Source organism: Egretta garzetta, unplaced genomic scaffold (assembly GCF_000687185.1).
Source record: "Egretta garzetta isolate BGI_Z169 unplaced genomic scaffold, ASM68718v1 scaffold56, whole genome shotgun sequence".
NCBI lineage: Eukaryota > Metazoa > Chordata > Aves > Pelecaniformes > Ardeidae > Egretta > Egretta garzetta.
This window is the reverse complement of record NW_009260182.1, coordinates 10,941,404-10,957,167: the sequence shown is the minus strand read 5'-3', so window position 1 is coordinate 10,957,167 and position 15,764 is coordinate 10,941,404. Positions and strand designations below refer to the sequence as shown.

The window sequence follows — 15,764 nt, the reverse complement described above, 5'->3', positions numbered from 1 at the left end:
ACCTAGACAGAAGACATTCTGCCAGGAAGAAATGACAGATTAAAAATAAAAAATTAGACATCCTTTGGAAATATTTAGAAATAAGGAGGTAGCTAAAACTTTCAATATTTGGACATGTTCTGTTCAGCATAAGATACCTGCCAGCAAGTATCAGCTGTTTTGTAAAACTGTTTTTTAGACAATGGTAACAGGCTCTTTTCATTCCTTTGTCCTAAGAGACAGCATTTCATCCAGGCATGCAAAAGACCTGCAAAGAATTAGATTACAGCCTTTCACAATTAGCAGTGATCTTTCAGAACAAATCCCTATACAATTTTTCTTTAAATCATTAGTTACTGGCCAGCACCAGAGAAAGTGTTCAAACCAGACAGAAAGGTCTAAAATAATTCTTACGTTGTTAGCTGCTCAAGTAAATTCCTGTTTATAACTGTAGAGATTATCTGTATTATTTGACACAAACTATTTATTAGCTGAAGTGATTTTTATTTGCAAATTCATTTTTTTTTATTTTGAAATTAAAAAAAAAAATATATATATCTTTACCCCACCTTCCATTCCCCACACTTTTGAGAATATGGATAACGGAATACATTCTTACTCATTCCTGAGATGGGCAGAAGAAAACATCAGAAATAAATAGGAGAATATTTTGGCTATCAGAACTCTTGAATTTGCTCTTGGTTATTTTAGTGCGGTAAAAACCCCCCTACAATGCCTGAGCGAAAGCAGTATTACCACTCATATTTCTTCTGTCTTAGGAGAGAAGGCCAAAATAGACAAGCTTTAATGTAGAAATCATAAGTTTAAACTTTTTTTTTTCTGAAAATGAGTAATCAGAATTTGTTTGGTCTTGTTTTCACTTATTTTTCAATACCATCAGGCTGGTTTTAGTGTTGAGAAAATGTAGGGAACTAGATTTCATTAAATAATGTTAATTAGCAAAGTTCACTGGATACTGAAGAATTGCCTACTTTAATTGACACATCTGTTTCATTTCTAAAAAAGGAAAAAATACATTCAAGAACATGAGGAATTAGTTCAAACCAAGATAAGAGCTTAAGTAAAGAAAGCCTAAAATAATTCTTATAGGATAAAGAAATTAGTGAAGGAAAAGAATAAAAATATTCCAAGAATTAGAAAAGAACAAACTCGTTAGTTATTAGCCACTTACTATTCATGCTCCTATCATGGAACCAAGTCCTACATAACCTGATAATTATGCACTGTATTCTTAAGACAAAAGTTGCAAACAAACACATACCAGGTGGCACGCAAACATGTATGTTTACTATGGACTTAGCTATGGAGCAGTAAGAGGACAGAAATCAAAGTTCAGAATGTCTAACCCAGTCTGCAGCACTGCTTTTGTGATAGTAATTAAGTTCTTTTTATTTAGTATTATACAGTTATATTCCCAATCTCTTAGTGCAGAAAGGTTTAAATATGACTTATCAAACTGAAATCTAACTGCAATAGCTGTTCTGCAGCAATACACCACTTAATTACATTTTTTCTTACCTCATCAAGTGAATCACTAACAAGGTACGTCCTCCTCACTTTCACATTTAGGAACAACATATTCATGTCAGGTTTCTGTCTGCGAGAGACTTTATCCACAAGGCTTTGCTATTTGAATGAAAAAGAAACACCATACATGCAATATCTTCATTTAAAAAAAACAAAGTGCCACACTTGTTAAATGTAAAGGGTCCTTAGTATCTTGCATTAAAGACACTCTAACATGATAGCTGCTTCAATATCTTCTGAGAGATGGAAAGCAATTTATTTTCTCTGCCGATAGCATTCTAACTAATTTATCAGGAAGTTTAACAAGGCGGCCACAATTGTGCAGCAACCTTTTAAACTTCCCAAATAGTTAAAAATATACCCATAAGATTCCAGAGACTGGCTTGTGCTTTACTTAGCTATTGACAAGACACATCCAACCAGACAGGAATGGATAGGTGCTGCCACATGGAGCACCGAAGAAACGAGTATTACCTAGCCCCTGAAGAAAATCACTGCTGAAGGAGGCAGACAACGCCTCTTTCAAAACAACAGAGGCAGCTCAGAAGCAGTACCTCTTCTGTGACTTGTGAACATACAGTTGCATCTTGGTCTTCCATGACAACATATCTTCACAGAATAAAATAGGAAACAGTCCAACATTCTCATGGAATATTTCTTCCTTAATTATCTTGTTAATTTAACATGCTAGCACATTATGCTGCTTTCTCAAAAAAAGAAAAAAAATTAAAATTACTGTAACTCCTTCTCCACAACACTGGTATTTATAAGCATCCTGAAACTAAGCACATTAAAATAAAAACTATTGAGAGAATCCAGCATGAACATTTGTAGACTAGTAATAGTAACATGGCTCAAGTTCTTTTTCAGGGTAGTCCGAAATACTAGAAGTTGTGAAGAAAGGCTGTATGTAATATCAATCTAACAAAAACTTATAAAATACCAATGGATGAGACACAAACATTTATCACCAAATGACTTACTCGTGCAATACTTATCATCTGTTGTTCTGAGTCCCTTTGAATAATAACTTTTTTTGCCGCTATAGAAATAATAAATGGGTATTGACAGAAAGAAAACCTAACAACAAGAGAAAAGAAGATAAAATATTTCATTTTTAGCACCTAGCATATTATTTTCTTTTTAAGAATACAGAAGTGAATCTTTGCATTATCATTCAGTAACTACCTTCCCTCCATTGATAGTAATTTGCAAATAGCTGCCACTTTTTTGTGTTGTAGATACTCAATTCAGTAGAACAAACTGTTATTTGCAAATACCACAGAAATTGTAATTAGTAGTAATACTTATCTTCAATAAAGCTATTTTTAATTGTTTATTATCAATAGACCTAATAAAAACTGTCATCTTCTGCTTTAAATACTAAATTTAACTGAATTAAAGAAAATGATAATATTTTCTTATTCAATACAAGAAAAACAGCGCTCTCAGTGTGGCATTCTTAGGTACAGAATAGAAGTATTTCTGGTTTGGCTTATTTACTGCAGAATTGATTTTCAAAGGAAAAAAAAGGTTTTCCAGAGGTCCTTCATTTAACCCAGGGTTACAAGTGTTTAGGACTTCTAAAATACCAGATCATAGCCACATTCCACTGCAGTCAAATAAAACAAATAATTTTGAAAAACTTCAGAAATCAAAGTAAAAGATGGTTTTTGTTACTGGTTATTTTGGTAAGTTTTTGTTGAATTAGCTTATGCATCACAGAGCAGAAGTTCATATTGAAATACTCAGAGCTTCAGACTCTATGTGTCCATCTTAATCCAGACTGCATGTGCACCCTGAATCCTGCCTGTGAGAAGCTCTGGGTTCTAATGTCTTTAGGAAAGAAAGGAAAGTGAGGAAAAATATTCTTACTCTGTCTCCTGGAAATCCTAATCCAAAATGTTTTACCAAGGATTGTTGACTTAGTTTGAAGAATTACTTATTTCAAAATACTTCCTATGGAAGGTAAACCAGGACTTGCTCCTACTTGGCCTTCTTAGTTCTAAGCACATAGTCTTGATTGCAGTTCTTTGGTGGTTTTTTTTTTTTTTTATATTGTGTTGGTTTGTGGGTGTTTGGTATTTTTATTTTTTTATTTATTTTTTTTTTTTAAGTGGAACAACACAGTTAAAAGATGTAAAACTGGAAAAAAAGTGTGGTTGTAACATAGTAAAAGAATTAAATTTACTTTAAGAATAATACAGCTAGTCTGCACATCAGCTACTCCAGAAATTACGTACCAAGCAAACTTTGTTTTGATATATATTGAATTCCCAGTGTCCCAGCTAACTGAAAAGAACTGGAGCAGGTAGAAATCTCATAGCCCTTTTTAAAGTTTGGATGTGGGTGCCAAAACAGCCAGATGGTGCCAATGGAAAAAAAAAAAAAAAATTTAAGCTCAGCAGTATTCAGATTCCAATGCTTTGACTGAGATTATGCAAAGCCTACTGTACATTTATTGCTATCATTTGTCATGGGTTCTGGTGGGGTTTTTTGAATTTTCTTTTCTTCTTTCCCAAGCAGAATATCAGGTATCAGACAGAAGCCTAGCCTAAAATACCTGCTTTGGTGGAGCAAATTATGCTTTCCAAGTTTTCCTCAACTGCTGCTAACGGCAAGGAAAATTGCACATGCAATAAACAAAAAGCTACATTTGGATGGTTGACATCTTAAATTAGCTTACTGAAAAGTCTTGCAATATGGGCAAATTTTAACTGATCTTCTGATTCAAGCTGTAAAGACTGCGTGGCACATACTGATATGCTGAAAACCACAGCTATATAAAGTAACATTTTTATTAAGAAAACATTAATAAGATTTTAAACTTCAGCAGAAAGATGAAATGCCTGTTTCTCTAGATGTATCTAAATCATACTGCTGGCTGTCTCACAAGAAGAGAAGTACTTTTGCAAGCTTTGAGTCTGTGAAGATTTAACTTGTGTGTTTATTTTCATGTAACAGAAAGAGTACAATTCATTTCACTGGAAAAAATATGATTGGAGCCATATATATACAGGTGATTAGATACATCTTCATTAAGTGGTAAGTATGCACACAATGCCACTTTCTGTGAATGTATTTGAGGTTAGAGTATGTTTGTTGTAAGACACAATGAGAAGTCTATGCCAATAAATAATAAACTCTGATTATTATCATATATATTTTACATCTTTTTCTCCAGTTTGCAAAAGCAGAATAATATTTCTTACAGTCAATCTCGCATCCAAGCAGTAGCAAGTATAGCAAGTAGTAGGTATACTATGTTTTTCCAATAGAATACAGTATTTAATGTGGCTATATATACACATAAAGGGTATATATACCATGTATATATGCACTATATATACACTATATATAAGTAGATGTACATAGTGTAGATACCATGCTTTGAAATACTACTTAACAGGAAACAACCAGTTATTCCTCTTACCTGTGAGAATTTCCATAACATTGCCAGTTATGATACTCTTCCATAAGATCAATATGATCAAGTGTAGAATTATAGAAATCCGTATATGAAATAATAGGAGGACTGATCAGACTATTTGCAGCATCTACAAAGAAAATACAAAAGTCTTTAAAAATACTGCCTGGATTGGCATATCTGTTTTCTAGGCATCCCGAGCACCAGTGACCTCAGAAACTTTAAGCCAAATCAGCTACTAAAAACTGCCTCAGTCTTAGCTACAGAATTGCAACTATAACATAGCACCATATGACATCATATAAATTGCTGTAGAAAACAGTAAATCCCTAGTTCAGCCCATTTATGATAAGAGAACCTCCATTCAACTCCAGCCCACTTAATGACATACACTAAGTTAAGGTTTCACGGATAAAGAATGCTATGTTCTGCTGAAATCAATGAAAAAGCAGTTTGACAAAAGGATTTCTTAAAGATCTTCATTTAATTTCAAACCTAGCTATGGATATAAAACTTCTACATGCCTTCCAGTTAACAATTACCTGTTTGAGTTTGATGCCTGTTTGCAAAAGTGATGGAAAGGGAAGGACACAATACATAGTATGCAAAGATACGCTTATTTCCTCAGGTAACTGCTACACCATCTAGACTCACACGAGTACAAAAGTTAAGTACTTGACCAAATGAAGAAAATGAATTCACATTTAAGCTGCCTATCACATTATGTAACATTCATGTAATGTCCACAGCTAATAAGTTTTCTCTATCTGCACTTAAACATAATTTAGTTTTCATCAGCCAGACAGAAAGTAGTGTATTTTGAATGACTAAATATCCCTTTTCCCAGAATTAAGGAATTGGCAACTTCTTCATAGATGACAAGACAACACACGTCTTGGTTTTAGATGCAGTTGAGCTTATGTGTCTAAACTGTTGCTCTGGACAGGCAGGACTGTGCAGAACGCTTTTAGGTAAAAGTCTTAAGTTGACATTGAAATTAAAACATCCTCATTCCAATTTTAATTTTCACTTGGTGGTTTCATTTTCTTCTAGAAAGGAAAAAGGGGTTTTACCCCTCAAGAAAAGGGGACTGACCTTAAGCCTCCCATTTTTATAGTAAATGCTCTAATCACTAAGCTAATGGGGATGTGTGGAGGAGAAGGTTTGCATTTGCAATGATCAAATTTGCTGTGCTCTGTGTTGAACTGGATGGGTATTTGCTTTTTTTTTAAACTGTAGTTTTGGACTTCACAGGCACACGCATTGCCTAACTTCCCTTAGATGCTAAATACTTCTGTGGGGGTAAGCCAGTTACAGAAGAAATTCTAGCAATTACACATTTAAAACAGTTTCTTTTATAAACCTAAGGGAAACCTCAACCATTAGTTACTTCTGCAGATTTTTGTCTGAATGATCTTCAGTTGTTAGAGGAATATGATGCATAGCAATTATCCTCTACTGGAAAACAAGTATGAAGACTTACCAATAGAACATATTTTTGCTGCTTACTACTTTTTGGCTTTTTATTGTAATTCTTACTGTGCCACCATCATTGTCAGTCTCTCCAGAAGAGGAGAGGTATGAACTATGCCCCCCTCTCCCATGAGTATGTGTGTATAAATATACACATACACACACACAAATGTACATATATATGCATACATATGCATTCACAGTTCAAGAAAAATACCTACTAAATAAAGCCAGGACTTTGGTTGCCGATGGAATCCACCAGGTACATTTCACCATAGGTGGAAATTCTTCAGGTTTTGCAGGAAACAGGCGTAAAGAAATAAATTGCAGTAACCTGTCCACCAGCTGCTTGAACCTCCTCTGTGAAATCCTAAAACAAACACACTGCAGTTACTCTGAGAGTGATCACTGTCCACACTAGAGTTTATATTATCATATTTCAATGTTATTTTTTAAAAACACATGCTTTCAATCCTATACATAAAAACAAAATTCCAAATATAAAGTTTGAAGAAGCATGCTTTTAAGTAGCAGCAAACAGCAATGCTCTTCAGTGAACCCCTAACTATGCTTTTTAATGTCTGTGATTTAAAGGAAAAAAAAAAACAACAACAAAACAAATCAATAGAATCATGACTTTTCTTGCCTTTTAGTAAACAAAAAGAAAACAAAAATCCTTATCTATGTCCACAGTCTGAATACTGAGGAATTCTGAATTTTTTATTTTGAGATACTTGGTCCCATTGAAAAAAGTTCATACATTTAACAAGTGCACAATTTAAATTATGTGCTGCACCACTTCCATGATATCAGAAAGATACACATATACGTGTAGATATATTAAAGCATCCTTTTCTAAAAAGAGCTCTCCTATTTTAATGGTTTAGATTTCTAAAAAACATTTTAAAAATAAAAACATCGGTATGCCTATTGCATCCTTAATCAAGAGGGTAAACACTGACTCAAATGAAATCATATATTACCACAATTTTAAATGAATCTAGACATATTACAGGGTGAGGAGAGGGAACTATAATTTCCATCCTCGCAGACAAGAAAATCCTTTATTGGCAGATTTGTGAACATGGCCATTCAAACTTTTTTTTACCCTAGACTGAGCTTTTTGCACCATCATTATAAGGAAGGCAACCTGCATACCAACTTAAAAGCCGTTCTTGGGCAGTTACCCCCATATGACTTCATTAGTGAGGTGCTATTGGAGTTATTTCAATTAATGAAAAATCTAATGCCTTAACCACACTCACTCACCACCTCTATTACACTACGAAGCAGGGACTCCATTTCATTTGTGGTTTTCATACAATAAAGTTACAGTATCTTTTGCAAATTATGCAAGATAAACCTTTATTTAAACAAAGATCATAAAGATGTTTGTGTTAATAATACCATTTAAACATGTATCTAAAAATGTACATACATAAGTTATTTTGCATGTGTTATGGAAAAATAACTTATATAAGTTATTTTGCAAGTAAGGCTTTTTTGCATAAAGATATTCATTTTTATACATTATATACAGTTTGCATCTATAAATCAGTATCACTTAGTGGACTATGTCCAAACGTACTTTGAAAACAACAAAAACAATCTCTTTAGTCAATTAACTTTCATATAATTTATAAAACAGTCAACATCAGTGGAAATACAGTAGCAATTGTAATCCTAAAAATGGAATTTTTAATTTTATTTTTTTATTTTTTTTACTTTTTAGACCAGTGCACTAGGAAATGATGGTCAGCTTCTGTTAAGGCTGCTATCTGTCTTAGCAAGTGAGCATAGATGACATAAGTAGAAGTGTTACTAAATTGAGGATTCTGAAAAAGATTAAAAAAATGTGTTAGGTTAATAAATTGCATAAAGGGAAAAAAAAGTCATTAGGATTTTTTCTTATGTTTGCTGTTGCTGATACAATTACGCAGGAAAGGATTCACAAAACTGCTGTGACAGTGGTAAAACTATGAAGAAAAATGATTTGCAACTTCTAGTCAAATAAAGTAACTTCTATATTGTAAAAGTATGATTTTTTTTTGTTTGTTTCAGAAGAAAGCCCACGGGTAATAAAGGCAGTCCTCAGTATATTTTTCTGGATTATAATTTACTGTATAGCACATAAATTGCCCTTCTCTGAGTGATGTGCTTTCCATCTCAGTAATAAGGATTCTCATAGCTCCTGTCTTCCTGCACATCAATCCAAACTTATTTTCCCTCTTACATATGAGTTCACACATTCCCACTTTTCAGCAGGTTTTTGCTAGTATACCACCCCACAGAAGAAAACCATTGCCTCAAAAAATTAAATTACCATCTGATCTTCTCAAATAATGGCATAAACCTCTCCTTGTGCGGAGAGGTGTTATCTACACTGGCAAAATTTAAAGGGGAAGTTCAACTACAGCAGCAAAGGTTATAGGTTAACACAGACAGAAATCACACAATACAGCCTGTCAGATAGACTGGAGAGAGTCTGCTGGATAAAACGCAACACTGGAGAAAGTTACAGCAATATCAAAAAGTGCACACACTGCAACTTTCTGGAAAGATGAGAGTTACAGCATACCAATAAAGCAAATCTGGGAATAAGGAAGAAATCAGAGCAAATAACCTGCTAAAACATTTGTTCTTTCAACCCACAAAATGATAGGAAACAATTACATGTCTAATTGTTAGTTCATAGTTTTAATCTATGCAACCTTTCCCCATCAACTATGTTCCACGAAGTGCCCTTTCCCATCATGCATACCCTACACTTCTTCCATATTTTAATACATTCTTCTAACAGGAAATTAAGTGTGAACTATCTCAGCTATACAAAGTATCTTGTTTGCATAGTATACTGGTTTATAGATTATAAGTTAAGCAGACATACACTTAAACAAAAATACTGTATTTTTCTTACCTGTAAAAGTATACAGTATGCTCTAAGATCATCTTTTGTCCGTGGCCTATGAATGAATGAAATAATAAACAGAACCGTACGTATACATCATATACATACATTAAGAGTCATGAAAACACACACCCTGTGATTTAACTTTGCTTTATCAATATGTGTTGAATACCTTATTTAAGGATCTGCACTGTTCTCAGAAATTGGAAAGGACACAAAGATTCTGACTATTCTCTAAAGGCAGTAGCATCTGTCTTTTGTGGCATAATGCAACAGACATGGCAAAAAAAAAAAAATCAGAATTGAAGAGTAAGAGGTGTTCCAAAGAGGGAAGCCCATGCTATTGTCTATCTCAGGTGACACCACAGAAGAGTTTATTTGCCCCATCTTAGGTATTTCCTGCCAGAATTCTCCATACACTTCTACCACTGCAGCCTCTGTACTTGCTGTTTATCTGCCTCAGGCTTTTACAGAACCACACGTGCAGCAACAGCACAGAAAAGGCAGTATAAGGTGGAGAAAGGAGCAGCCAAGGCCTGGGTCACAGGCGAGTCATAACAAGGCACTGTCTCTAGCTGTATCTTTTTGTAAATCAACTATGCTTTCTCACTTCTATTACTTCTTGCTAAAATGTTGTCATTGCCAAATCTCCTGCCTGCACTGCCCTTTCTATGCCATTGCCACATGTGAACAGTGTTGTGAAGTAAACTTCGGACCAAGGAATTATCTAGGTTAAAACAAGTTAGCTGCTGTTGGGAGGTGTGCGGAGACAACATATTTTACGCTAGAAAAAATCCTTAATTCTTCTCACAGTTCAGAGGCCCGAAAGATTGCGCTGGAAACAAGCAGCTGAGATTTTGTGGGGGAATGTATGGCTGGGTCTGGGTCTGCCTCTCAGAGGTTCAACATCAGCTTACAGAGTTGAAGATCTATTTCAGCAGATTTGCCTGCCAAATGGAGACTAGTTCTTATGAGTCAAATAAGTTGTATCAGGACATTTTCTTTCTTTGGCTAAAATACTAAAGACAAAAAGTGTATCAGTTGTAAGTGCTGGCACAGCACTAATGCAAACGTTTGTTATAATTACCCTTTCCATTCTTGTAGCAGACCATTAATTACTCCTTTTAGGACTGACTTCTGAACATCTTGAGGCTATAGAAAAGAGAGGGGAAAAATTATCTGATGTAATTATACATATTCTATGCAAGATATTGTACGAACAAGCAAGTTTGTTTTGCTTGTGATTCAAACCAGCTAAGAAATCTTTGTGTGATAATGCTGAGCTCCTAAGTAGCTTTCCTATTACCTGAGGCCTGGAGTTATGCCCATGGCAGCTTTCAACACTTTAAACAAAAACTGTAAATGTAATTTCTAAATTACTCCCGTCCTTTGTTTTCCAGGCACAGCACCTACTTCTTGCTACCCCCATCCTCACATTTTCCATATTGCCCATCATGCAGTGTCCCATCACAGCCATGTCATATCTTGCAAGCAGTCTTTGAGATATACTACAATATAAACTGTGCATTACTAGTAGCAAAAATTTCCTCCTCTTTTACTAGAGCATGATTCTGTGGCAATTCTCATGGGACCATTTTAAGTATGTTTTGAGAGATTCTTCAAAAATAGTGCCTGTCTGAGAAAAACTTTTGGTATAAATTGCTTCTTCGCATATTTCTTCGCTGAAATAATTGTTACAATGTTTTAAAACATGAATTCTTTTCTTCTACTTACAGTATTTAATAAGGCATCATAGACAACATTCACAAATTTTGCATTGATTCCAGAGTCCTCAATGGTATTAAATGGAGAATTGGTATCTTTCTGTAAGTTAGACAATACATGAAGCATTTTGGTTTTGAAATGTTTTGAATATTTTAGCTGTTTTTGAAAAGAAAAGTTTAACAGCAAGTCTGCACAAAACAAATACAGAGATGACTTTTTTTTATCAAAACATAAGAATCTAAGTTGCTTTTATTAATATGTGAAAGATGAAGCTAAACAATATTAATCTTACACAATAGCAATATTCATATAACTCCATTACCTTCCTCTATTTTAAAAATATAAGAGGGTTTCAAATAATGAGTTACACTGGATTTCCAGCTTTCATCTTTGTTGTTGATCCATCACCAGACAAGAGCAACAAAATTATAAGCATTCAGTATTTTTTAAGTAACTAAAAGTCACAGTTTATTTTGTCTAGGTTCAGGCCCTACTGTCCATATTAAATATCATAAAAACATTTTGCTCTGTAATAGGCAGGAAATATTAATTTAGTATGAATTCAGACAGTTTTCATACATGAATATGAACTTTCCTAAGGAAAGTGGAGTATGCTGTCATGACACAAGAATAGCTGTACTACTTGAGTCCATATCACACATTATTTTAGGGACAGGGAATTTCTGTTTCCAGATTTGCCTGGGCCTTTGTATTAGCTGCATTAGCTTGCATGTTTTTAAACTGTAGTTTGTGTAGAAAGTATCTACACAGTCATAGTGTCACAAAACGAACTACATACTGGAATTTCAAAGCTCCACATACACTTGAAGTATAGATGCTTAAACTGGAATCGATAAATCAATGCAATAACAGATTGCCTACCAAAGGCAGGTGAGAACATAACAACTTGATCTTAGTGGCCTTGAGTAACTAGCTGCAAGCCTTTAACAGATGTTTTTGTAAACACTTTGAAGATACAAATCACTGTAAATACTAAATAGTAGTATGAATTATTTTCTACCTTAAATGCAGCATTTATCTCCAGGAAAGAATCAAACGTTGTAGAATAAAAATCATGTACAGCTTTCCAATCCCCTGATGACTTAGCCTTTTCCACATCATCCCTAGAAAGAATATATATTAAAATATTGGTAATATAAGGGTTCAATCTTCCCCATCACTTCGACTTTAGACTGCACTGTAACTCTAAGCTTTCCTCACTAAGCACACTTAGACAGACAAGTATAATATCAGTATCCTTCTAACATCTTCCTTGTCATTTTATGATCACGGAATTACAAGAGAACAAAAGCATAGTTTGTGTTTGATACACCTGAGCAATGTCTTTTATTCAAAATGTTAATTCACAGTTCACTATGTTAAGACAAATAATTAGCAGAATAGAACTACGCTGAAGATACATTCAGAAATGTTATCATCTCAGTGTAATTTATTTAAGTATGCAGTCTCCTAAACTAGTCAAATTCATTATCATTTGTACAAAATTTTATTTCTCTTCAAATTTTTCAAATAAAACTTAATCTTTGTATGAGACTGTACGTGTTCCTTAAGGGGACAACAAAAATCTAGGGATTTACTCTTGAAGTCCTTTTACGTATCGGACCTTAAAGCAAGTATCTATATATGAAATTTTGTATATCATCATTAAAACAAACAAACAAAAAACCCCAACAACCCCCCCAAAACCCCAATCAAGCTCTGAAGAAGAATTTTATTTTAGCTATCCACAATACCGGTGATACAAATCCCAGTTTGCACACACCAGCCCCCCCCAATAATTTCTTTGTACTAGATATTAAAAAAAAATTATTAGTGGGACATACCAAAAACGCTAATGATTTTTTAATATTTACTTGAAAGAATAAAATTCTTGATATTTACATAATTAGGCAGCAGTCATTAGATACAAAAATCTGAATATGGAAAAAATTTTAGCTCTTCAGATCACCTGAATACCAACAAAGGATCACCTCTTGTCAAATTCTCTTTTCTACCTTTTCCACCAAATACACACACTGACTCATCAAAAACATTCCTTTTCCTCACTGAAGGCACAAAATTTCAAACATGGAAAAGAGCAATGAAGATTATATGCTCATACGCCTCTTGGAGCAACTGTGATTTTTTTTTTCCATCTGTTTGAAAAATAGAAGAATCAGGCCTTTTCCTAGGAATACTTCTCCCCATTTCCTGACCAAGATTATCCCTACTGTAAAACACTCTAGGGTATTACAGCTGCATAATACTGCTCTGTGCAAAGGCTAAAAAAAATAAACAAACAAAAACATCACAACCCCAAAAAAGCACCACATTTTCAATGAATTAGTAAATACCCCTCTAAGAACACATCCACTCTAAAGAAACCCTCTGCCAATATATGTTCACGTATTGCAGGCAGAATCCCCTAGTGTAGACACACCATATGTCATTAGTTTTTCAACAAAATTATGCCATTTCCTCAAATGAGAGCGTCAACATCACAATTTTTGGGATCACAGCTATGTTAAGTAGAGAAAAAACATTCTCTGTTGCCTTGTACCCACAGCAAAGCAAGCAAAGCCAGCAAAACTTTGTGGTGTAGACCTGACATCAGGGAAACACAGTTAAAAACAATCCCAGTGGTTTCCCTGGGGCCTTCTGCTAGCCTAGCTAAGTTGATCAAGCATTGTGTACGAAATACGCTGGAAGAAATCTAATGCAGATACAGTTTTGATTAAGGGTCTGTACTGATCTGGAAAAACAGAAGTTGAACACAAGACACTATCACATACCAATTTTATTTTCCTTCTAGCTGAATCAGTGTTACGGGGCAGCAGCATAAATATTATCTACACAAACTCCTTAATCTTAAAACCCTTTTTACTTAGACAAACTTAAAGCATAGTACACCTGTCATAGAGAAGTGCTAGAATAGCTTACAGTTACACTGCTTAAAATTGCGGTCACATAAGCAGCAAGTACGCATGAAAAAAGAAGTAACTTTTTGCCATAAAACAAATACTGAAAATTAACGTTCTTTAACATAATGCACGAGGAAAGGTCATCTGTACTTTTAACCAAAGTCAGAAATAGTGCAGTCCACAGAATCACCGCTCCAAGTCCTCAAGCATGGTGTTACACATTTAAGTGTCTGATGTTTCACACAAGACCGAGGATCCCAGTGCCTCAATGGACAGGACACACCATAATTGGCAGTACAAACAAAATACCTACGACTGAAAGGTATTTTCCAGCCTACAATAAGCCATACATGTTTTTTTTTTTTTCAAAACTAAACATCCACTGGATGTCAGGAACTGAATTTCTATCTCTGAAGTACAAGCTTTGCCATTTCTTGAACAGAACAACACTTCAAGCTAGAGACAGTATTTTGATAATTTTCACAGTAACAGAGTTATCAATCCCACCATCATGACCAGACTGAGAACTACTACTAGCCAGTCTTACTGAACTGTTCCCGCAGTGGAGATTAACAAAATCGAATGTATGTATTAGGACAAAATGAAGAAAGTCCAAAGAAAGAAAGTACATTTCTAGAAACACCAGTGTAACTTACTGAAAATCTTTCACAGTTTTGGTTCGGATGGGAAGGGAAGGTTCAGTAGGAATTGGTGCTTTCAGTTCTTGGGGTAGTGTATCTATAGAGACGCGCTGCTTTTGACGTACATCGAGGCAAATAGGTGGTAGGTCTCTCACTTAAAAAAAAAAACCAAACCAACCAATAAATACAATGCTATCATATAAATAAGAAATATTTAGCTAGTAAGACATAGATATATAGGAACTAGTAAAAAAAAAAAAAAAAGAAAACTCAAACTGTCTGATTCTGTGTCTTTAAACCCCTACCCATCCAAGTATTTTTCCTACCATGTGCTCATCCCAGACAGGATGGAAGCTTCCAGTAACTGAAGGGAAATAAAAGCCTATAAGCAAAGACTGCATGCTGAGTTCATAACCAAGTCTTTGTGAACAAAGTGCTTCCTTCTGCCAATGGAGGGAGAAAATTGGCCTGTTTGTCTCCCATCTAAGGCTTTCTGAAAGTTGAGAGCCTCTATTTTATACTAGTACTGCTGGACAAAGTTGCAAACAAATTATTTATTACAAAAACACAGAAAACCAAGACATATTTTTACAATTGAATTGCTAGGATACTGCAGACTAAAAAAAAAAAAAAAAAAGCTGGTGATCTGTATTCCAACTCATTATTAGGGAAAATACTGTACTTACATAAGATGCACTAGTATTACATTAGTAATAACGCACTGCTATACATACAGCAGCATTCACATCACACAATAAAACCTCAAGTTCATATATAATTTCATTTTTAAAAATGAGTGCTGCAGAATTTTCAATAAATCTATTTGCAGCTGTAGATGCTAAACCTTCTGAAAATGAAGCCAATTGCCTTCTAAAGTCAGACACACAAAGAAAAGTGCCTATTCTGAACATCACTCCTTCATGAACCTATGAGGAACTCAAGCTAAGCAAGTTAGAAGACAATTTATGAAAAAAAGTCAAAGGATGTCATGGAATTACAGAGTTACGCAGAGTGATCTTGTAACATTTGCTGTTTGCAAGACAACCTGAATAGTCCGTGACTGGTAGCTATTAGTCACAAATAGTAGTGTTGTCCATTTTTGCATTTAGAATAGATATTGTAAATATTGTAATATACAAACT

General features: G+C 34.5%; 1 protein-coding gene across 1 annotated transcript in view; it reads right to left on the bottom strand.

Annotated features, from left to right (window-relative positions):
* Positions 1-15,764, bottom strand: part of HECTD2 (HECT domain E3 ubiquitin protein ligase 2) — a 45,114-nt gene that overhangs the window by 11,428 nt on the left and 17,922 nt on the right. The window contains exons 4-14 of the mRNA XM_009641911.2: positions 14,638-14,776; positions 12,082-12,184; positions 11,070-11,159; positions 10,423-10,487; positions 9,345-9,390; positions 8,153-8,262; positions 6,649-6,797; positions 4,961-5,084; positions 4,091-4,093; positions 2,511-2,607; positions 1,519-1,626 (exon numbers count right to left, since the gene is read on the bottom strand). Of these exons, the coding sequence (XP_009640206.1) occupies positions 1,519-1,626; positions 2,511-2,607; positions 4,091-4,093; positions 4,961-5,084; positions 6,649-6,797; positions 8,153-8,262; positions 9,345-9,390; positions 10,423-10,487; positions 11,070-11,159; positions 12,082-12,184; positions 14,638-14,776 (1,034 nt within the window). The remainder of the gene's footprint in view (positions 1-1,518; positions 1,627-2,510; positions 2,608-4,090; positions 4,094-4,960; positions 5,085-6,648; positions 6,798-8,152; positions 8,263-9,344; positions 9,391-10,422; positions 10,488-11,069; positions 11,160-12,081; positions 12,185-14,637; positions 14,777-15,764) is intronic.